The following is a 23645-nucleotide window of genomic DNA, read 5'->3' as shown; positions in this document are numbered from 1 at the left end:
CAGTGGGAGTGAACGGGAAGGGCTTTGATTACATTGGGATTGTGCACAGTGTGAGTGAATGGGAAGGGGTTTGGGTCCATTGGGATTGTGTACAGTTGGAGTGAATGGGAAGGGGTTTGGGTCCATTGGGATTGTGTACAGTGGGAGTGAACGGGAAGGGGTTTGGGTCCATTGGGATTGTGTACAGTGGGAGTGAACGGGAAGAGGTTTGGGTCCATTGGGATTGTGTACAGTGGGAGTGAACGGGAAGGGGTTTGGGTCCATTGGGATTGTGTACAGTGGGTGTGAACGGGAAGGGGTTTGGGTCCATTGGGATTGTGGACAGTGGGAGTGAACGGGAAGGGGTTTGGGTCCATTGGGATTGTGGACAGTGGGAGTGAACGGGAAGGGGTTTGGGTCATTGGGATTGTGTACAGTGAGAGTGAATGGGAAGGGGTTTGGGTCCATTGGGATTGTGTACAGTGGGAGTGAATGGGAAGGGGTTTGGGTCCATTGGGATTGTGCACAGTGGGAGTGAATGGGAAGGGGTTTGGGTCCATTGGGATTGTGCACAGTGGGAGTGAACGGGAAGGGGGTTGGGTCCATTGGGATTGTGCACAGTGGGTGTGAACGGGAACGGGTTTGGGTCCATTGGGATTGTGCACAGTGGGAGTGAATGGGAAGGGGTTTGGATCCATTGGGATTGTGCACAGTGGGAGTGAACGGGAAGGGGTTTGGGTAAATTGGGATTGTGGACAGTGGGAGTGAATGGGAAGGGGTTTGGGTCCATTGGGATTGTGTACAGTGGGAGTGAATGGCAAGGGGTTCGGGTCCATTGGGATTGTGTACAGAGGGAGTGAATGGGAAGGGGTTTGGGTCCATTGGGATTGTGTACAGTGGGAGTGAACGGGAAGGGGTTTGGGTCCGTTGGGATTGTGTGCCGTGGGAGTGAATGGAAGGGGATTTGGGTCCATTGGGATTGTGGACGGTGGGAGTGAATGGGAAGGGTGTGGGTCCATTGGGATTGTGTACGATGGGGGTGATTGGGTAGGGGTTTGGGTCCATTGGGATTGTGTACAGTGGGAGTGAACGGGAAGGGGGTTGGGTCCGTTGGGATTGTGTGCCGTGGGAGTGAATGGAAGGGGATTTGGGTCCATTGGGATTGTGCACAGTGGGAGTGAATGGGAAGGGGTTTGGGTCCATTGGGATTGTGCACAGTGGGAGTGAATGGGGAGGTGTTTGGATACACTGGGATTGTGTACAGTGGGAGTGAACGGGAAGGGGTTCGGGTCAATTGCGATTGTGCAAAGTGGGGGTGAATGGGAAGGGGTTTGGGTCCTTTGGGATTGTGCACAGTGGGAGTGAATGGGAAGGGGTTTGGGTCCATTGGGACTGTGCACAGTGGGAGTTAACGGGAAGGGGATTGGGTCCATTGGGTTTGTGTACAGTGGGAGTGAACGGGAAGGGGTTTGATTCCATTGGGATTGTGCACAGTGGGAGTGAACGGGAAGGGGTTTGGGTCCATTGGGATTGTGTACAGTTGGAGTGAATGGGAAGGGGTTTGGGTCCATTGGGATTGTGCACAGTGGGAGTGAATGGGAAGGGGTTTGGGTCCATTGGGATTGTGTACAGTTGGAGTGAATGGGAAGGGGTTTGGGTCCATTGGGATTGTGTACAGTGGGAGTGAATGGGAAGGGGTTTGGGTCCATTGGGATTGTGCACAGTGGGAGTGAACGGGAAGGGGTTTGGGTCCATTGGGATTGTGTACAGTGGGAGTGAATGGGAAGGGGTTTGGGTCCATTTGGATTGTGCACAGTGGGAGTGAATGGGAATGGGTTTGATTCCATTGGGATTGTGCACAGTGGGAGTGAATGGGAAGGGCTTTGGGTCCATTGGGATTGTGTACAGTTGGAGTGAATGGGAAGGGGCTTGGGTCCATTGGGATTGTGTACAGTGGGAGTGAATGGGAAGGGGTTTGGATCCATTGGGATTGTGCACAGTGGTAGTGAACGGGAAGGGGTTTAGGTAAATTGGGATTGTGGACTGTGGGAGTGAATGGGAAGGGGTTTGGGTCCATTGGGATTGTGTACAGTGGGAGTGAACGGCAAGGGGTTCGGGTCCATTGGTATTGTGTACAGAGGGAGTGAATGGGAAGGGGTTTGGGTCCATTGGGATTGTGTACAGTGGGAGTGAACGGCAAGGGGTTTGGGTCCGTTGGGATTGTGTGCCGTGGGAGTGAATGGAAGGGGATTTGGGTCCATTGGGATTGTGGACGGTGGGAGTGAATGGGAAGGGGTTTGGGTCCATTGGGATTGTGCACAGTGGGAGTGAATGGGAAGGGGTTTGGGTCCATTGGGATTGTGTACAGTGGGAGTCAACTTGAAGGGGTTTGGGTCAATTGCGATTGTGCAAAGTGGGGGTGAATGGGAAGGGGTTTGGGTCCATTGGGATTGTGCACAGTGGGAGTGAATGGGAAGGGGTTTGGGTCCTTTGGGATTGTGCACAGTGGGAGTGAATGGGAAGGGGTTTGGGTCCATTGGGATTGTGCACAGTGGGAGTGAATGGGAAGGGGTTTGGGTCCATTGGGACTGTGCACAGTGGGAGTTAACGGGAAGGGGATTGGGTCCATTGGGTTTGTGTACAGTGGGAGTGAACGGGAAGGGGTTTGGGTCCATTGGGATTGTGCACAGTGGGGGTGAATGGGAAGGGGTTTGGGTCCTTTGGGATTGTGCACAGTGGGAGTGAATGGGAAGGGGTTTGGGTCCATTGGGATTGTGCACAGTGGGAGTGAATGGGAAGGGGTTTGGGTCCATTGGGACTGTGCACAGTGGGAGTTAACGGGAAGGGGATTGGGTCCATTGGGTTTGTGTACAGTGGGAGTGAACGGGAAGGGGTTTGATTACATTGGGATTGTGCACAGTGTGAGTGAATGGGAAGGGGTTTGGGTCCATTGGGATTGTGTACAGTTGGAGTGAATGGGAAGGGGTTTGGGTCCATTGGGATTGTGTACAGTGGGAGTGAACGGGAAGGGGTTTGGGTCCATTGGGATTGTGTACAGTGGGAGTGAACGGGAAGAGGTTTGGGTCCATTGGGATTGTGTACAGTGGGTGTGAACGGGAAGGGGTTTGGGTCCATTGGGATTGTGGACAGTGGGAGTGAACGGGAAGGGGTTTGGGTCCATTGGGATTGTGGACAGTGGGAGTGAACGTAAGGGGTTTGGGTCATTGGGATTGTGTACAGTGAGAGTGAATGGGAAGGGGTTTGGGTCCATTGGGATTGTGTACAGTGGGAGTGAATGGGAAGGGGTTTGGGTCCATTGGGATTGTGCACAGTGGGAGTGAATGGGAAGGGGTTTGGGTCCATTGGGATTGTGCACAGTGGGAGTGAACGGGAAGGGGGTTGGGTCCATTGGGATTGTGCACAGTGGGTGTGAACGGGAAGGGGTTTGGGTCCATTGGGATTGTGCACAGTGGGAGTGAATGGGAAGGGGTTTGGGTCCATTGGGATTGTGCACAGTGGGAGTGAATGGGGAGGTGTTTGGATACACTGGGATTGTGTACAGTGGGAGTGAACGGGAAGGGGTTCGGGTCAATTGCGATTGTGCAAAGTGGGGGTGAATGGGAAGGGGTTTGGGTCCTTTGGGATTGTGTACAGTGGGAGTGAATGGGAAGGGGTTTGGGTCCATTGGGATTGTGTACAGTGGGAGTGAACGGGAAGGGGTTTGGGTCCGTTGGGATTGTGTGCCGTGGGAGTGAATGGGGAGGTGTTTGGATACACTGGGATTGTGCACAGTGGGAGTGAATGGGAAGGGGTTTGGGTCCATTGGGATTGTGCACAGTGGGAGTGAATGGGAATGGGTTTGATTCCATTGGGATTGTGCACAGTGGGAGTGAATGGGAAGGGGTTTGGGTCCATTGGGATTGTGTACAGTTGGAGTGAATGGGAAGGGGCTTGGGTCCATTGGGATTGTGGACAGTGGGAGTGAATGGGAAGAGGATTGGTATTGTATACAATGAGAGTGAATGGGAAGGGGTTTGGGTTTTGGATTTTGGACAGTGGGAGTGAATGGGAAGGGATTTGGGATTGTGTACAGTGGGAGTGAATGGGAAGGAATTTGGGATTATGTACAGTGGGGGTGAATGGGAAGGAGTTTGGGATTGTGTACAGTGGGGGTGAATGGGAAGGGGTTTGGGATTGTGTACAGTGGGGGTGAATGGGAAGGGGTTTAGGATTGTGTACAGTGAGGGTGAATGGGAAGGGGTTTGGGATTGTGTACAGTGGGAGTGAATGGGAAGGGGTTTGGGATTGTGTACAGTCGGAGTGAACGGGAAGGGGTTTGGGATTGTGTACAGTGGGCGTGAATGGGAAGGGGTTTGGGATTGTGTACAGTGGGAGTGAACGGGAAGGGGTTTGGGATTGTGTACAGTGGGAGTGAACGGGAAGGGGTTTGGGATTGTGTACAGTGGGAGTGAATGGGAAGGGGTTTGGGATTGTGTACAGTGGGAGTGAATGGGAAGGGGTTTGGGATTGTGTACAGTCGGAGTGAACGGGAAGGGGTTTGGGATTGTGTACAGTGGGAGTGAACGGGAAGGGGTTTGGGATTGTGTACAGTCGGCGTGAATGGGAAGGGGTTTGGGATTGTGTACAGTGAGGGTGAATGGGAAGGGGTTTGGGATTGTGTACAGTGGGAGTGAATGGGAAGGGGTTTGGGATTGTGTACAGTGGGAGTAAATGGGAAGGGGTTTGGGATTGTGTACAGTGGGGGTGAATGGGAAGGGGTTTGGGATTGTGTGAAGTGGGGGTGAATGGGAAGGGGTTTGGAATTGTGTACAGTGGGAGTGAATGGGAAGGGATTTGGGATTGTGTACAGTGGGAGTGAATGGGAAGGGGTTTGGGATTGTGTACAGTCGGAGTGAACGGGAAGGGGTTTGGGATTCTGTACAGTGGGCGTGAATGGGAAGGGGTTTGGGATTGTGTACAGTGGGAGTGAATGGGAAGGGGTTTGGGATTGTGTACAGTGGGCGTGAATGGGAAGGGGTTTGGGATTATGTACAGTGGGAGTGAATGGGAAGGGGTTTGGGATTGTGTACAGTGGGAGTGAATGGGAAGGGGTTTGGGATTGTGTACAGTGGGAGTGAACGAGAAGGGGTTTGGGATTGCGTACAGTGGGAGTGAACGGGAAGGGGTTTGGGATTGTGTACAGTGGGAGTGAATGGGAAGGGGTTTGGGATTGTGTACAGTGGGGGTGAATGGGAAGGGGTTTGGGATTGTGTACAGTGGGAATGAATGGGAAGGGGTTTGGGATTGTGTACAGTGGGAGTGAATGGGAAGGGGTTTGGGATTGTGTACAATGGGGGTGAATGGGAAGGGGTTTGGGATTGTGTACAGTGGGGGTGAATGGGAAGGGGTTTGGGATTGTGTACAGTGGGGGTGAATGGGAAGGGGTTTGGGATTGTGTACACTGGGGGTGAATGGGAAGGGGTTTGGGATTGTGTACAGTGGGGGTGAGTGGGAAGGGGTTTGGGATTGTGTACAGTGGGGGTGAATGGGAAGGGGTTTGGGATTGTGTACAGTGGGGGTGAATGGGAAGGGGTTTGGGATTGTGTACAGTGGGGGTGAATGGGAAGGGGTTTGGTATTGTGTACAGTGGGGGTGAATGGGAAGGGGTTTGGGATTGTGTACAGTGGGAGTGAATTGGAAGGGGTTTGGGATTGTGTACATTGCGGGTGAATGGGAAGGGGTTTGGGATTATGTACAGTGGGGGTGAATGGGAAGGGGTTTGGGATTGTGTACAGTGGGAGTGAATGGGAAGGGGTTTGGGATTGTGTACAGTGGGGGTGAATGGGAAGGGGTTTGGGATTGTGTACAGTGGGGGTGAATGGGAAGGGGTTTGGGATTGTGTACAGTGGGGGTGAATGGGAAGGGGTTTGGGATTGTGTACAGTGGGGGTGAATGGGAAGGGGTTTGGGATTGTGTACAGTGGGGGTGAATGGGAAGGGGTTTGGGATTGTGTACAGTGGGGGTGAATGGGAAGGGGTTTGGGATTGTGTACAGTGGGGGTGAATGGGAAGGGGTTTGGGATTGTGTACAGTGGGGGTGAATGGGAAGGGGTTTGGGATTGTGTACAGTGGGGGTGAATGGGAAGGGGTTTGGGATTGTGTACACTGGGGGTGAATGGGAAGGGGTTTGGGATTGTGTACAGTGGGGGTGAGTGGGAAGGGGTTTGGGATTGTGTACAGTGGGGGTGAATGGGAAGGGGTTTGGGATTGTGTACAGTGGGGGTGAATGGGAAGGGGTTTGGGATTGTGTACAGTGGGGGTGAATGGGAAGGGGTTTGGTATTGTGTACAGTGGGGGTGAATGGGAAGGGGTTTGGGATTGTGTACAGTGGGAGTGAATTGGAAGGGGTTTGGGATTGTGTACATTGCGGGTGAATGGGAAGGGGTTTGGGATTATGTACAGTGGGGGTGAATGGGAAGGGGTTTGGGATTGTGTACAGTGGGAGTGAATGGGAAGGGGTTTGGGATTGTGTACAGTGGGGGTGAATGGGAAGGGGTTTGGGATTGTGTACAGTGGGGGTGAATGGGAAGGGGTTTGGGATTGTGTACAGTGGGGGTGAATGGGAAGGGGTTTGGGATTGTGTACAGTGGGGGTGAATGGGAAGGGGTTTGGGATTGTGTACAGTGGGGGTGAATGGGAAGGGGTTTGGGATTGTGTACAGTGGGGGTGAATGGGAAGGGGTTTGGGATTGTGTACTGTGGGGGTGAATGGAATGGAGTCTTTGAGTTCAATCTGTCGGAGGGTGCTTATGTCTCACTGGGATTTATTTCCCAAGAATACTTACATGGATGCGACAAAGCTGCAGAGAGAAGCTGACCTGGGGATATACATCCCGATCAAAGAGGTGACACCAAACACCTGTAAAGAAAAACAAAGCCAGGAATGTTCGAATGTGCAGCTCTCTGGCCCAATGCTAATGGCCCCTCTCCAAGCGCCCACTCTGAATCTCAACGTCAGCGAGCCAGAACATTAAATGCATTCTGTAGATTGAGTGGGAGGGGAACCTCTTCATAGGATCCTGAACTGAGAGTGGGATCTACTATATAGGATCCTGAAATGAGAGGGATCCACTGAGTCATGCCTAGGTTCCTGACCTTGGTTAATGGATCCACTGGGTCAGATCTTGAAGTGGGTAGGATCCACTAAGCGTTGTCCTGAGCTGGGGTAGTGGATCCACTGTGTAGAAATCTGATCTGGATGGAGTTGATCCACAATGTAGCCTTCTTAACTGGGGAGTGGGGGTCCACTTCATTGGACCTTGAGATGGGGATAGGGAATCCGCTGTGTAGGATCCTGAACTGGTGAGAGGGGATCCACTATGAGAGGCTCTTATCTGGGGAGTGGATCCACTGTAGAGGACCCTGAACTTTGGGTAGGAACCATTGTGTATGATCCTGAACTGGGGAATTAATCCACTAGGGGGCACTGGGGGGGGTGATCCGATAAGTACCTCGAGGGAGGGGAGAATGAGGAAGGAGAGAATTAGGGAGACTGAAGGACAGAAGAATGAGGGAGGGGAATCTGAGGGGGGAGAAGGAGAGAGGGGATAATGTGTGAGGGGAGACCGAGGAAGGACAGAATGATGGAGGGGATACTGTGGGATGGGAGACTGAGGGAAGGGAGGCTGAGGGAGAGGAGGCTGAAGGACGGGAGGCTGAGGGATGGGCGACTGAGGGAAGGGAGGCTAAGGGAGTGGAGGTTGAGGGAAGACTGAGGGAAGGGAGGCTGAGGGAGAGGAGGCTGAGGGAGGGGAAGTTGATGGAAGGCTGAGGGTAGGGAGGCTGAGGGAGAGGAGGCTGAGGGAGGGGAAGTTGAGGGAAGACTGAGGGTAGGGAGGCTGAGGGAGGGGAGGCTGAGGGAGGGGAGGCTGAGGGAGGGGAGACTGAGGGAGGGGAGACTGAGGGAGGGGAGACTGAGGGAGGGGAGCCTGTGGGAGGGGAGGCTGAGGGAGGGGAGGCTGAGGGAGGGGAAGCTGAGGGAGGGGAAGTTGAGGGAAGACTGAGGGTAGGGAGGCTGAGGGAGAGGAGGTTGAGGGAGGGAGGCTGACGGAGGGGAGACTGAGGGAGGGGAGGCTGAGGGAGGGGAGCCTGTGGGAGTGGAGGCTGAGTAGGGGAGGCTGAGGGAGGGGAGGCTGAGGGAAGACTGAGGGGAGGGAGGCTGAGGGAGAGAATGCTGAGGGAGGGAGGCTGAGGAACGGGTAGGTTGAGGGAAGACTGAGGGAAGGGAGGCTGAGGGAGGGGAGGCTGAAGGAATACTGGTGGAAGGGAGACATGAGGGAGGGGAGACTGAGGGAGGGGAGCCTGTGGGAGGGGAGGCTGAGGGAGTGGAGGCTGAGGGAGGGGAGGCTGAGGGAGGGGAGGCTGAGGGAGGGGAGGCTAAGGGAGGGGAGATTGAGGGAAGGGAGCCTGTGGGAGGGGAGACTCAGGGAGGGCAGGTTACGGTTTGGGGGTTTGGGATTTTGGGGTTTGGTGGAGTTTGGGGTTGGGGTTTGTGGGTGATAGTAATCAACTATTTCCTGATAGATCTAATAGGTAAAAAGGCTATTTTATTGTAAATATTAAGCCCCAGTTTTAATACCCATTTTAAAATGAGAATTTCAGCACCCATAACCTCAGGTCATGACAAAACACATAGCTTCAACAGAGACACAAAAACCCTGACTCATGCATAAACTCATTGGAGATAAAAACAACATTTTCACTAAGTAAGATGAAAAAGCTATTGTTCTAATAAACATATTTTCAAAGACAGTTTGACATTAAGAAATGAGCTGTACCAGTAATCTGATCAAGGACGAAGCAGGTGCCATAGCAACATGAAGGCACCATTGTTCATAATATAGATAAAGCAAAGTCAGCAGAAACCAGTAGAAACCAGTCTTGATAATAGCACAGAATCGCATTCCATAACATACACAAATATTCAAACATGAAACATTCAGAACGTACGTTGCACATTAAGGATTGACAGCTAACCGTCGAATCAAATGTATTTGATTCTCACCCAAACCAATTAGGACGACATAGAGGTGTAGATAGATGGCTCAAGACTGATAAGATTTCCTTTAAGCATGATGGTCCGTACGGCCATCTTTATCCAGGATCATTCTATACTTTGATCTAACTATTCGCTATCCTTATTTTCATATTTTCACTTTTCCACTTTAACTCTTGAAGTAAATGCAAGCTGTTTTGCCGTAAGCAAGAAACTATTCCTGTATTATTTTAAAAGTTAAATTGTTTATAAGTTACTTCTCTTTAAGTCCTTTCGCTAGCCGGACTGTATTGAGAATAGATTTAAGTTTCTCTCAATTGTAATCAAATCGAGGCAATAAAGATTGTTATTTGCATCCGAGAAGTTAAACTCCAATTTCGACTGAGTTTTAGTGTCGAAAGACTTCACTAATTCCGCATAGTAGACCTCATCAGCGGGTTTGGAGTTTAGGATATAGAGTTTGGGAATTGGAATTGGAGGATTGGGACTTGGGATTGGAGGGTTGGGTGTTGCGATTGGATGGTTGGGGGTTGGGATTGGAGGGTTGGGCGTTGGGATTGGAGGGTTGGGCATTGGGATTGGAGGGTTGGGCGTTGGGATTGGAGGGTTGGGCGTTTGGATTGGAGAGTTTGGCGTTGGGATTGGAGGGTATGGCGTTGGGATTGGAGGGTTGGGTGTTGGGATTGGAGGATTGGGCATTGGGATTGGCGGATTGGGATTGGAGAGTTGGGCGTTGGGATTGGAGGGTTGGGTGTTGGGATTGGAGGGTTGGGTGTTGGGATTGGAGGGTTGGGCGTTTGGATTGGAGGGTTCGGTGTTGGGATTGGAGGGTTGGGTATTGGGATTGGAGGGTTGGGCATTTGGATTGGAGGGTTGGGCATTTGGATTGGAGGGTTGGGCGTTTGGATTGGAGGGTTGGGCGTTGGGATTGGAGCGTTCGGTGTTGGGATTGGAGGGTTGGGTATTGGGATTGGAGGGTTGGGCGTTGGAATTGGAGGGTTGGGCATTGGGTTTGGAGGGTTGGCGGTTAGGATTGGAGGGTTGGGTATTGGGATTGGAGGGTTGGGCGTTGGGATTGGAAAGTTGGGTGTTGGGATTGGAAAGTTGGGTGTTGGGATTGGAGGGTTGGGGGTTGGGATTAGAGGGTTCGGCGTTCGGATTGGCGGGTTGGGTGTTCGGATTGGAGGGTTCAGTGTTGGGATTGGAGGGTTGGGCTTTGGGACTGGAGGGTTGGGCGTTGGGATTGGGCGGTTGGGCGTTGGGACTGGGGGGGGGGTTGGGGGTTGGGATTGGAGGGTTGGTCTTTGGGATTGGAGGGTTGGCGTTGTGGTTGGGGGGTTGGGATTGGAGGGTTGGGTGTTGAGATTGGACGGTTGGGATTGCAGGGTTGGGGTTGGAGGGTTGGGTGTTGGGATTGGAGGTTCGGCGTTGTGATTGGAGGGTTGGGTGTTAAGATTGGATTGTTGGGATTGGAGGGTTGGGATTGGAGGGTTGGGCGTTGGAATGGAGGTTTGTGTGTTGGTATTGGAGAGTTGGGCATTGGGATTGGAGGGTTGGGTGTTGAGGTTGGAGGGTTGGGTGTGGGATTGGAGGGTTGCGATTGGATGGTTGGGTGTTGGACTGGAGGGTTGGGTGTTGGGTTGGAGGGTTGGGTGTTGGGATTGGAGGGTTGGGCATTAGGTTTGGAGGATTGGGATTGGAGGGTTGGGGTTGGAGCATTGGGCATTGGGATTGGAGGGTTGGGAGTTGGGATTGGAGGGTTGGGCGTTGGGATTGGATGGTTGGGAATGGAGGGGTGGGCGTTGGGATGGGAAGGTTGGTGGTTGGAATTGGAGGGTTGGGCATTGGGATTGGAGGATTGGGATTGGAGGGTTGGGCATTGGGATTGGAGGGTTAGCGGTTAGGATTGGAGGGTTGGGTATTGGGATTGGAGGGTTGGGCGTTGGGATTGGAGGGTTGGGCATTGGGATTGGAGGGTTGGGATTGGAGAGTTGGGCGTTGGGATTGGAGGGTTGGGGGTTGGGATTAGAGGGTTCGGCATTGGGCTTGGTGGGTTGGGCGTTGGGATTGGAGGATTGGGATTGGAGAGTTGGGTGTTGTGATTGGAGGGTTAGGGGTTGGGGTCAGAGGGTTCGGCGTTGGGATTGGAGGGTTGGGTGTTCGGATTGGAGGGTTCAGTGCTGGGATTGGAGGGTTGGGCGTTTTGATTGGAGGGTTGGGCATTAGGTTTGGAGGATTGGGATTGGAGGGTTGGGGTTGGAGCATTGGGCATTGGGATTGGAGGGTTGGGAGTTGGGATTGGAGGGTTGGGCGTTGGGATTGGATGGTTGGGAATGGAGGGGTGGGCGTTGGGATGGGAAGGTTGGTGGTTGGAATTGGAGGGTTGGGCATTGGGATTGGAGGATTGGGATTGGAGGGTTGGGCATTGGGATTGGAGGGTTAGCGGTTAGGATTGGAGGGTTGGGTATTGGGATTGGAGGGTTGGGCGTTGGGATTGGAGGGTTGGGCATTGGGATTGGAGGGTTGGGATTGGAGAGTTGGGCGTTGGGATTGGAGGGTTGGGGGTTGGGATTAGAGGGTTCGGCATTGGGCTTGGTGGGTTGGGCGTTGGGATTGGAGGATTGGGATTGGAGAGTTGGGTGTTGTGATTGGAGGGTTAGGGGTTGGGGTCAGAGGGTTCGGCGTTGGGATTGGACGGTTGGGTGTTCGGATTGGAGGGTTCAGTGCTGGGATTGGAGGGTTGGGCGTTTTGATTGGAGGATTGGGCTTTGGGATTGGAGGGTTGGGCGCTGGGGTTGGAGGGTTGGGATTGGTTGGTTGGGATTGAAGGGTTGGGCATTGGGATTGAAGGGTTGTGTGTTGGGATTGGAGTGTTGGGCTTTGGGATTGGAAGATTGGGCGTTGGGGTTGGAGGGTTGAGTGTTGGGATTGGAGGTACGGCGTTGGGATTGGAGGGTTGGGATTGGAGGGTTGGGCATTCGGATTGGAGGGTTGGGCGTTGGGATTGGAGGGTTAGGTATTGGGATTGGAGGGTTGCGTGTTGAGATTTGAGGGTTGCGTGTTGAGATTTGAGAGTTGGGTGTTGGGATTGAAGGGTTGGGTGTTGGGGTTTGAGGGTTGCGTGTTGGGATTGGAGGGTTGGGTGTTGGGATTGGACGGTTGGGATTGGAAGGTTGGGATTGGAGGGTTGGGATTGGAGGGTTGGGCAGTGGGACTGGAGGATTGGGCGTTGGGGTCTGATGGTTGGGTGTTGGGATTCGAGGTTCGGGCGTTGGGTTTGGAGAGTTAGGCATTGGGATTGGAGGGTTGGGCGTTGGGATTGGAGCATAGGGAGTTGAGGGTTGGGCATTGGTATTGGAGGGTTTAGGGTTGGGATTGGAGGGTTGGTCGTTGGGATTAGAGGATTGGGATTTGAGGGTTGGGCGTTGGGATTGGAGGGTTGGTCGTTGGGATTAGAGGATTGGGATTTGAGGGTTGGGCGTTGGGATTGGAGGGTTGGGCATTGGGATTGGAGGGTTGGGCGTTGGGATTGGAGGATTGGGATTGGAGGATTGGGCAAAGGGATTGGAGGTTTGGGTGTTGGGATTGGAGAGTTGGGCATTGTGATTGGAGGGTTGGGCGTTGGGTTTGGAGGCTAGGGATTGGGGGCTTGACCTTTGGGATTGGAGGGTTGGGCGTTGGGATTGGTGGGTTAGGCGTTGGGATTGGTGGGTTAGGGTTGGAGGCTTGTGCAATGGGATTGGAGGGTTGGGGGTTGGGATTGGAGGGATGGGCATTGGGATTGGAGTGTTGCGCATTGAGATTGTAGTGTTGGGGATTGGGGTTGGAGGGTTGGGTGTTGGGATTGGAGGGTTGGGTGTTGAGATTGGAGTGTCGGGTGTGGGATTGGAGGGTTGGGTGTTGGGTTGGAGGGTTGGACATTGGGATCGGAGCATTGGGATTGGAGGGTTTTGTGTTGGGATTGGAGGGTTGAGCGCTGCGATTGGAGAGTTGGGAGTCGGGATTGGAGGGTTAGGGGTTGGGATTGGAGGGTTCGGCATTGGGATTGGAGGATTGGGAGTTGGGATTGGAGGTTTGGGCGTTAGGATTGGGTGGTTGGGCGTTGGATTTGGGTGGTTGGGCGTTGGCATTGAAAAGTTGGGTGTTGGGATTGGAGGGTTGGATGTTGGGATTGGAGGGTTGGGTGTTGTGATTGGAGTGTTGGGCATTGGGATTGCAGGGTTGGGATTGCAGGGTTGGGCGTTGGTATTGGAGTGTTGTGTGTTGCGATTGGAGAGTTGGGATTGGAGGTTTGGGCATTGGGTTTGGAGGGTTGGGTGTTGGGATTGGAGGGTTGGGTGTTGGGATTGGACGTTTGGGATTGGAGCGTTGGGATTGGAGGGTTGGGCAGTGGGACTGGAGGGTTGGGCGTTGTGGTTTGAGGGTTGGGTTTTGGGATTGGAGGTTCGGGCGTTGGGTTTGGAGAGTTGGGCATTGGGATTGGAGGGTTGGGCGTTGGGATTGGAGGATAGGGAGTTGAGGGTTGGGCATTGGATTGGAGGGTTTAGGGTTGGGATTGGAGGGTTGGTCGTTGGGATTAGAGGATTGGGATTGGAGGGTTGGGCGTTGGGATTGGAGGGTTGGGCATTGGGATTGGAGTGTTGGGTGTTGGGATTGGAGGATTGGGCAATGGGATTGGAGGTTTGGGTGTTGGGATTGGAGAGTTGGGCATTGGGATTGGACGGTTGGGCATTGGGATTGGAGGATAGGGATTGGAGGGTTTGGGATTGGAGGGTCTAGGGTTGGGATTCGAGGGTTGAGATTGGAGGGTTGGGCGTTGGGATTGGAGGGTTGGGCGTTGGGATTGGTGGGTTATGATTGGAGGATTGGGCAATGGGATTGGAGGGTTGGGGGTTTGGATTGGAGGGATGGGCTTTGGGATTGGAGAGTTGCGCATTGAGATTGTAGTTTTGGGGATTGGGGTTGGAGGGTTGGGTGTTGGTATTGGAGGGTTGGATGTTGGGATTGGAGGGTTGGGTTTGGAGGGTTGGGTTTGGAGGGTTGGGATTGGAGGGTTGGGCGTTCGGATTGGAGAGTTGGGCATTGGGATTGGAAGGATGGGTGTTGGGATTGGAGAGTTGGTTGTTGAGATTGGAGGGTTGGGTGTTGGGATTGGAGGGTTGGGTGTTGGGATTGGAGGGTTGGGTGTTGGGATTGGGCGGTTGGGCATTTGGATTGGAGGATTCGGATTGGTAGGCTTGGTGTTGCTATTGGAGGGTTGAGTGTTGAGATTGGAGGGTTGGGCGTTGAGATTGGAGGCTTGGGATTGGAGATTTGGCATTTGGGGTTGGAGTGTTGGGTGTTGGGATTGGCGGGTTGGGCATTGGGATTGGAGGATTGGGTGTTGGGATTGGAGGGTTGGGCATTGGGATGGGAGGGTTGGGCATTGGAGGGTTGGGTGTTTCGGTTGGATGTTTGGGCTTTGGGATTGGAGGGTTGGGCGTTGGGATTGGAGGGTTCGGTGTTGGGGTTGGAGGGATGTGAGTTGGGATTGGAGCGTTTGGCGTTAGGATTGGAGGGTTGGAATTGGAGGGTTGGGCATTCTGATTGGAGGGTTGGGCGTTGGGATTGGAGGGTTAGGTATTGGGATTGGAGGGTTGCGTGTTGAGATTTGAGGTTTGCGTGTTGAGATTTGAGGGTTGCGTGTTGAGATTTGAGGGTTGCGTGTTCAGATTTGAGAGTTGGGTTTTGGGATTTGAGGGTTGGGTGTTGGGATTGAAGGGTTGGGTGTTGGGGTTAGAGGGATGGGTGTTGGGATTGGAGGGTTGGGTGTTGGGATTGGAGGGTTGGGTGTTGGGATTGGACGGTTGGGATTGGAGGGTTGGGATTGGAGGGTTGGGATTGGAGGGTTGGGCAGTGGGACTGGAGGGTTGGGCGTTGGGGTCTGATGGTTGGGTGTTGGGATTCGAGGTTCGGGCGTTGGGTTTGGAGAGTTGGGCATTGGGATTGGAGGGTTGTGCGTTGGGATTGGAGGATAGGGAGTTAAGGGTTGGGCATTGGGATTGGAGGGTTTAGGGTTGGGATTGGAGGGTTGGTCGTTGGGATTAGAGGATTGGGATTTGAGGGTTAGGCGTTGGGATTGGAGGGTTCGGCATTGGGATTGGAGGGTTGGGTGTTGGGATTGGAGGATTGGGATTGGAGGATTGGGCAAAGGGATTGGAGGTTTGGGTATTGGGATTGGAGGGTTGGGCGTTGGAATTGGAGGGTTGGGCGTTGGAATTGGAGGGTTGGGCATTGGGTTTGGAGGGTTGGCGGTTAGGATTGGAGGGTTGGGTATTGGGATTGGAGGGTTGGGCGTTGGGATTGGAAAGTTGGGTGTTGGGATTGGAAAGTTGGGTGTTGGGATTGGAGGGTTGGGGGTTGGGATTAGAGGGTTCGGCGTTCGGATTGGCGGGTTGGGTGTTCGGATTGGAGGGTTCAGTGTTGGGATTGGAGGGTTGGGCTTTGGGACTGGAGGGTTGGGCGTTGGGATTGGGCGGTTGGGCGTTGGGACTGGGGGGGGGGGTTGGGGGTTGGGATTGGAGGGTTGGTCTTTGGGATTGGAGGGTTGGCGTTGTGGTTGGGGGGTTGGGATTGGAGGGTTGGGTGTTGAGATTGGACGGTTGGGATTGCAGGGTTGGGGTTGGAGGGTTGGGTGTTGGGATTGGAGGTTCGGCGTTGTGATTGGAGGGTTGGGTGTTAAGATTGGATTGTTGGGATTGGAGGGTTGGGATTGGAGGGTTGGGCGTTGGAATGGAGGTTTGTGTGTTGGTATTGGAGAGTTGGGCATTGGGATTGGAGGGTTGGGTGTTGAGGTTGGAGGGTTGGGTGTGGGATTGGAGGGTTGCGATTGGATGGTTGGGTGTTGGACTGGAGGGTTGGGTGTTGGGTTGGAGGGTTGGGTGTTGGGATTGGAGGGTTGGGCATTAGGTTTGGAGGATTGGGATTGGAGGGTTGGGGTTGGAGCATTGGGCATTGGGATTGGAGGGTTGGGAGTTGGGATTGGAGGGTTGGGCGTTGGGATTGGATGGTTGGGAATGGAGGGGTGGGCGTTGGGATGGGAAGGTTGGTGGTTGGAATTGGAGGGTTGGGCATTGGGATTGGAGGATTGGGATTGGAGGGTTGGGCATTGGGATTGGAGGGTTAGCGGTTAGGATTGGAGGGTTGGGTATTGGGATTGGAGGGTTGGGCGTTGGGATTGGAGGGTTGGGCATTGGGATTGGAGGGTTGGGATTGGAGAGTTGGGCGTTGGGATTGGAGGGTTGGGGGTTGGGATTAGAGGGTTCGGCATTGGGCTTGGTGGGTTGGGCGTTGGGATTGGAGGATTGGGATTGGAGAGTTGGGTGTTGTGATTGGAGGGTTAGGGGTTGGGGTCAGAGGGTTCGGCGTTGGGATTGGAGGGTTGGGTGTTCGGATTGGAGGGTTCAGTGCTGGGATTGGAGGGTTGGGCGTTTTGATTGGAGGGTTGGGCATTAGGTTTGGAGGATTGGGATTGGAGGGTTGGGGTTGGAGCATTGGGCATTGGGATTGGAGGGTTGGGAGTTGGGATTGGAGGGTTGGGCGTTGGGATTGGATGGTTGGGAATGGAGGGGTGGGCGTTGGGATGGGAAGGTTGGTGGTTGGAATTGGAGGGTTGGGCATTGGGATTGGAGGATTGGGATTGGAGGGTTGGGCATTGGGATTGGAGGGTTAGCGGTTAGGATTGGAGGGTTGGGTATTGGGATTGGAGGGTTGGGCGTTGGGATTGGAGGGTTGGGCATTGGGATTGGAGGGTTGGGATTGGAGAGTTGGGCGTTGGGATTGGAGGGTTGGGGGTTGGGATTAGAGGGTTCGGCATTGGGCTTGGTGGGTTGGGCGTTGGGATTGGAGGATTGGGATTGGAGAGTTGGGTGTTGTGATTGGAGGGTTAGGGGTTGGGGTCAGAGGGTTCGGCGTTGGGATTGGACGGTTGGGTGTTCGGATTGGAGGGTTCAGTGCTGGGATTGGAGGGTTGGGCGTTTTGATTGGAGGATTGGGCTTTGGGATTGGAGGGTTGGGCGCTGGGGTTGGAGGGTTGGGATTGGTTGGTTGGGATTGAAGGGTTGGGCATTGGGATTGAAGGGTTGTGTGTTGGGATTGGAGTGTTGGGCTTTGGGATTGGAAGATTGGGCGTTGGGGTTGGAGGGTTGAGTGTTGGGATTGGAGGTACGGCGTTGGGATTGGAGGGTTGGGATTGGAGGGTTGGGCATTCGGATTGGAGGGTTGGGCGTTGGGATTGGAGGGTTAGGTATTGGGATTGGAGGGTTGCGTGTTGAGATTTGAGGGTTGCGTGTTGAGATTTGAGAGTTGGGTGTTGGGATTGAAGGGTTGGGTGTTGGGGTTTGAGGGTTGCGTGTTGGGATTGGAGGGTTGGGTGTTGGGATTGGACGGTTGGGATTGGAAGGTTGGGATTGGAGGGTTGGGATTGGAGGGTTGGGCAGTGGGACTGGAGGATTGGGCGTTGGGGTCTGATGGTTGGGTGTTGGGATTCGAGGTTCGGGCGTTGGGTTTGGAGAGTTAGGCATTGGGATTGGAGGGTTGGGCGTTGGGATTGGAGCATAGGGAGTTGAGGGTTGGGCATTGGTATTGGAGGGTTTAGGGTTGGGATTGGAGGGTTGGTCGTTGGGATTAGAGGATTGGGATTTGAGGGTTGGGCGTTGGGATTGGAGGGTTGGTCGTTGGGATTAGAGGATTGGGATTTGAGGGTTGGGCGTTGGGATTGGAGGGTTGGGCATTGGGATTGGAGGGTTGGGCGTTGGGATTGGAGGATTGGGATTGGAGGATTGGGCAAAGGGATTGGAGGTTTGGGTGTTGGGATTGGAGAGTTGGGCATTGTGATTGGAGGGTTGGGCGTTGGGTTTGGAGGCTAGGGATTGGGGGCTTGACCTTTGGGATTGGAGGGTTGGGCGTTGGGATTGGTGGGTTAGGCGTTGGGATTGGTGGGTTAGGGTTGGAGGCTTGTGCAATGGGATTGGAGGGTTGGGGGTTGGGATTGGAGGGATGGGCATTGGGATTGGAGTGTTGCGCATTGAGATTGTAGTGTTGGGGATTGGGGTTGGAGGGTTGGGTGTTGGGATTGGAGGGTTGGGTGTTGAGATTGGAGTGTCGGGTGTGGGATTGGAGGGTTGGGTGTTGGGTTGGAGGGTTGGACATTGGGATCGGAGCATTGGGATTGGAGGGTTTTGTGTTGGGATTGGAGGGTTGAGCGCTGCGATTGGAGAGTTGGGAGTCGGGATTGGAGGGTTAGGGGTTGGGATTGGAGGGTTCGGCATTGGGATTGGAGGATTGGGAGTTGGGATTGGAGGTTTGGGCGTTAGGATTGGGTGGTTGGGCGTTGGATTTGGGTGGTTGGGCGTTGGCATTGAAAAGTTGGGTGTTGGGATTGGAGGGTTGGATGTTGGGATTGGAGGGTTGGGTGTTGTGATTGGAGTGTTGGGCATTGGGATTGCAGGGTTGGGATTGCAGGGTTGGGCGTTGGTATTGGAGTGTTGTGTGTTGCGATTGGAGAGTTGGGATTGGAGGTTTGGGCATTGGGTTTGGAGGGTTGGGTGTTGGGATTGGAGGGTTGGGTGTTGGGATTGGACGTTTGGGATTGGAGCGTTGGGATTGGAGGGTTGGGCAGTGGGACTGGAGGGTTGGGCGTTGTGGTTTGAGGGTTGGGTTTTGGGATTGGAGGTTCGGGCGTTGGGTTTGGAGAGTTGGGCATTGGGATTGGAGGGTTGGGCGTTGGGATTGGAGGATAGGGAGTTGAGGGTTGGGCATTGGATTGGAGGGTTTAGGGTTGGGATTGGAGGGTTGGTCGTTGGGATTAGAGGATTGGGATTGGAGGGTTGGGCGTTGGGATTGGAGGGTTGGGCATTGGGATTGGAGTGTTGGGTGTTGGGATTGGAGGATTGGGCAATGGGATTGGAGGTTTGGGTGTTGGGATTGGAGAGTTGGGCATTGGGATTGGACGGTTGGGCATTGGGATTGGAGGATAGGGATTGGAGGGTTTGGGATTGGAGGGTCTAGGGTTGGGATTCGAGGGTTGAGATTGGAGGGTTGGGCGTTGGGATTGGAGGGTTGGGCGTTGGGATTGGTGGGTTATGATTGGAGGATTGGGCAATGGGATTGGAGGGTTGGGGGTTTGGATTGGAGGGATGGGCTTTGGGATTGGAGAGTTGCGCATTGAGATTGTAGTTTTGGGGATTGGGGTTGGAGGGTTGGGTGTTGGTATTGGAGGGTTGGATGTTGGGATTGGAGGGTTGGGTTTGGAGGGTTGGGTTTGGAGGGTTGGGATTGGAGGGTTGGGCGTTCGGATTGGAGAGTTGGGCATTGGGATTGGAAGGATGGGTGTTGGGATTGGAGAGTTGGTTGTTGAGATTGGAGGGTTGGGTGTTGGGATTGGAGGGTTGGGTGTTGGGATTGGAGGGTTGGGTGTTGGGATTGGGCGGTTGGGCATTTGGATTGGAGGATTCGGATTGGTAGGCTTGGTGTTGCTATTGGAGGGTTGAGTGTTGAGATTGGAGGGTTGGGCGTTGAGATTGGAGGCTTGGGATTGGAGATTTGGCATTTGGGGTTGGAGTGTTGGGTGTTGGGATTGGCGGGTTGGGCATTGGGATTGGAGGATTGGGTGTTGGGATTGGAGGGTTGGGCATTGGGATGGGAGGGTTGGGCATTGGAGGGTTGGGTGTTTCGGTTGGATGTTTGGGCTTTGGGATTGGAGGGTTGGGCGTTGGGATTGGAGGGTTCGGTGTTGGGGTTGGAGGGATGTGAGTTGGGATTGGAGCGTTTGGCGTTAGGATTGGAGGGTTGGAATTGGAGGGTTGGGCATTCTGATTGGAGGGTTGGGCGTTGGGATTGGAGGGTTAGGTATTGGGATTGGAGGGTTGCGTGTTGAGATTTGAGGTTTGCGTGTTGAGATTTGAGGGTTGCGTGTTGAGATTTGAGGGTTGCGTGTTCAGATTTGAGAGTTGGGTTTTGGGATTTGAGGGTTGGGTGTTGGGATTGAAGGGTTGGGTGTTGGGGTTAGAGGGATGGGTGTTGGGATTGGAGGGTTGGGTGTTGGGATTGGAGGGTTGGGTGTTGGGATTGGACGGTTGGGATTGGAGGGTTGGGATTGGAGGGTTGGGATTGGAGGGTTGGGCAGTGGGACTGGAGGGTTGGGCGTTGGGGTCTGATGGTTGGGTGTTGGGATTCGAGGTTCGGGCGTTGGGTTTGGAGAGTTGGGCATTGGGATTGGAGGGTTGTGCGTTGGGATTGGAGGATAGGGAGTTAAGGGTTGGGCATTGGGATTGGAGGGTTTAGGGTTGGGATTGGAGGGTTGGTCGTTGGGATTAGAGGATTGGGATTTGAGGGTTAGGCGTTGGGATTGGAGGGTTCGGCATTGGGATTGGAGGGTTGGGTGTTGGGATTGGAGGATTGGGATTGGAGGATTGGGCAAAGGGATTGGAGGTTTGGGTGTTGGGATTGGAGAGTTGGGCATTGTGATTGGAGGGTAGGGCGTTGGGATTGGAGGATAGGAATTGGGGGGTTGGGCGTTGGGATTGGTGGGTTAGGCGTTGGGATTGGTGGGTTAGGATTGGAGGCTTGGGCAATGGGATTGGAGGGTTGGGGGTTGGGATTGGAGGGATGGGCATTGGGATTGGAGTGTTGCGCATTGAGATTGTAGTGTGGGGATTGGGGTTGGAGGGTTGGGTGTTGGGATTGGAGGGTTGGGTGTTGGGATTGGAGGGTTGGGCTTGGGATTGGTGGGTGATGTTTGGAGGCTTGGGCAATGGGATTGGAGGGTTTGGGGTTGGGATTGGAGGGATGGGCATTTGGATTGGGGTGTTGCGCATTGAGATTTTAGTGTTGTGGATTGGGGTTGTAGGGTTGGGTGTTGGGATTGGAGGGTTGGGTGTTGGGATTGGAGGGTTGGGCATTGGGATTGGAGGGTTAGGCGTTGGGATTGGAGGGTTGGCCGTTGGGATTGAAGGGTTGGGAGTTCGGATTGGAGGGTTGGATGTTGAGATTGGAGGATTGGGATTGGAGGGTTGGGTTTGGAGGGTTGGGATTGGAGGATTGGGCGTTCGGATTGGAGGGTTGGGCATTGGGATTGGAAGGTTGGGTGTTAAGATTGAAGAATTGGTTGTTGAGATTGGAGGGTTGGGTGTTGAGATTGGAGGGTTGGGTGTTGGGATTGGAGGGTTGGGTGTTGGGAATCGGCGGTTGGGCATTTGGATTGGAGGATTGGGATTGGTAGGTTTGGTGTTGGTATTGGAAGGTTGAGCGTTGGGATTGGAGGGTTGGGATTGGAGGTTTGGCATTTGGGGTTGGAGTGTTGGGTGTTGGGATTGGCGGGTTGGGCATTGGGATTGGAGGGTTGGGTGTTGGGATTGGAGGGTTGGGCATTGGGATGGGAGGGTTGGGCATTGGAGGGTTGGGTGTTTGGGTTGGATGTTTGGGCCTTGGGATTGGAGGGTTGGGCGTTGGGATTGGAGGGTTGGGTGTTGGGGTTGGAGGGTTGTGAGTTGGGATTGGAGCGTTTGGCGTTAGGATTGGAGGGTTGGGTGTTGGGATTGGAGGATTGTGCGTTGGGATTGGATGGTTGGGCATTTGGATTGGAGGGTTGGGCGTTGGGATTGGTAGTTCGGACGTTGGGATTGGAGGGTTGGGTGTTTAGATTGGAGAGTTGGGCATTGGGATTGGAGAGTTTGGCATTGGGATTGGGGGGTTGGGCGTTGGGATTGGAGGGTTTGGCGTTGGGATTGGAAGGTTGGGCGTTTGGCTCGGAGGATTGAGCGTTGGGATTGGAGGGTTGGGATTGGAGGGCTCGGTGTTGCGATTGGTGGTTTGGGTGTTGGGATTGGAGGGTTGGGCATTGGAATTGGAGGGTTGTGTGTTGGGATTGGAGGGTTGGGCGTTTGGATTGAAGGGTTGGGCGTTGGGATTGGAGGGTTGGGATTGGAGGGGTGGGCATTGGGATGGGAATGTTGGGGTTTGGAATTGGAGCGTTGGGCGCTGGGATTGGAGGATTGGGATTGGAGGATTGTGCATTGGAATTGGAGGGTTGGTGGTTACGATTCGAGGGTTGGGTATTGGGATTGGAGGGTTGGGCGTTGGGATTGGAGGGTTGGGCGTTGGGATTGGAGAGTTGGGGGTTGGGATTAGAGGGTTCGGCATTGGGATTGAAGCGTTGGGTGTTCGGATTGGAGGGTTCAGTGTTGGGACTGGAGGTTTGGGCGTTGGGGTTGGGCGTTGGGATTTGGGGGGTTGGGTGTTGGGATTGGAGGGTTGGGCTTTGGGGGAGTTGGGTGTTGGGATTGGAGGGTTGGGCTTTGGGATTGTAGGGTTGGGCTTTGGGATTGGAGGGTTGGGCTTTGGGGTTGGAGGGTTGCGATTGGAGGGTTGGGTGTTGAGATTTGACGGTTGGGGTTGGGCATTGGGATTGGGGGGGTTGGGTGTTGGGATTGGAGGGTTGGGCTTTGGGATTGGAGGGTTGGGCTTTGGGGTTGGAGGATTGGGATTGGAGGGTTGGGTGTTGAGATTGGACGGTTGGGATTCGAGGGTTGGGATTGGAGGATTGGGCATTGGGATTCGAGGGTTGGGTGTTGGGATTGGAGGGTTGGGTTTGCAGAGTTGGGTTCAGGGATTGGAGGATTGGGTGTTGGGATTGCAGAGTTGGGATTGGAGGGTTGGGTGTTGCGATTGGAGGGTTGGGATTGGAGGTTTGGGCATTGGGATTGGTGGGTTGGGTGTTGGGATTGGAGGGTTGGGTGTTGTGATTGGATGGTTGGGATTGGACGGTTGGGATTGGAGGGTTGGGATTGGAGCGTTGGGCAGTGGGACTGGAGGGTTGGGCGTTGGGGTTTGAGGGTTGGGTGTTGGGATTGGAGGTTCGGGCGTTTGGATTGGAGGGTTGGGTGTTTAGATTGGATGGTTGGGATTGGAGGATTGGGATTGGAGGGTTGGGCGATGTGATTGGAGGTTTGGGCTTTGGGATTGGAGGTTTGGGTGTTGGGATTGCAGAGTTGGGCATTACGATTGGAGAGTTTGGCATTGGAATTGGAGGGTTCGACGATGGGATTCGATGGTTGGGTGTTGGGATTGGAGGGTTGGGATTGGAGAGTTGGGTTCTGGGATTGGAGGATTGTGATTGGAGAGTTGGGTGTTGTGATTGGATGGTTGGGCTTTGGGACTGGATAGTTTGGTGTTGGGATTGGAGGTTTGGGATTTGAGAGTTGGGTGTTGGGATTGGAAGGTTAGGGTTTGGGATTAATGGGTTCGGCGTTGGGATTGGAGGGTTGGGTGTTCGAATTGGAGGGTTCAGTGTTGGGATTCGAGGGTTGGGCGTTGGGACTGGAGGGTTGGGCGTTGGGATTGGGCGGTTGGGTGTTGGGATTGGGGGGGGTTGTGTGTTGGGATTGGAGGGTTTGGCTTTGGGATTGGAGGGTGGGGCGTTGGGGTTGGAGGGTTGGAATTGGAGGGTTGGGTGTTGGTGTTGGAGGGTTGGGTGTTGGGATTGGAGGGTTGTGATTGAAGGATTGGGCGTTGGGATTGGAGGGTTGGGTGTTGGGATTGGAGGGTTGGGCGTTTGGATTGGAGGGTTGCGATTGG

At 54.0% G+C, this 23645-nt stretch overlaps 2 protein-coding genes across 3 annotated transcripts in view; one reads left to right on the top strand and one right to left on the bottom strand.

Moving 5' to 3' along the window:
- Window positions 1–23645, bottom strand: part of LOC140398904 (organic solute transporter subunit alpha) — a 74677-nt gene that overhangs the window by 27498 nt on the left and 23534 nt on the right. For both annotated transcript variants that reach the window (XM_072487872.1, XM_072487871.1), the window contains one exon: window positions 6823–6896. In XM_072487872.1, coding sequence (XP_072343973.1) covers window positions 6823–6896 — 74 coding nt within the window. The remainder of the gene's footprint in view (window positions 1–6822; window positions 6897–23645) is intronic.
- LOC140399385 (uncharacterized) overlaps window positions 1–23645 on the top strand; it is a 48115-nt gene that overhangs the window by 4050 nt on the left and 20420 nt on the right. The window lies entirely within an intron of this gene.

Source organism: Scyliorhinus torazame, chromosome 22 (assembly GCF_047496885.1).
Source record: "Scyliorhinus torazame isolate Kashiwa2021f chromosome 22, sScyTor2.1, whole genome shotgun sequence".
Classification (NCBI taxonomy): domain Eukaryota; kingdom Metazoa; phylum Chordata; class Chondrichthyes; order Carcharhiniformes; family Scyliorhinidae; genus Scyliorhinus; species Scyliorhinus torazame.
The sequence above is the reverse complement of the archived record's forward strand: the minus strand, read 5'-3'. Positions and strand labels throughout refer to the sequence as shown.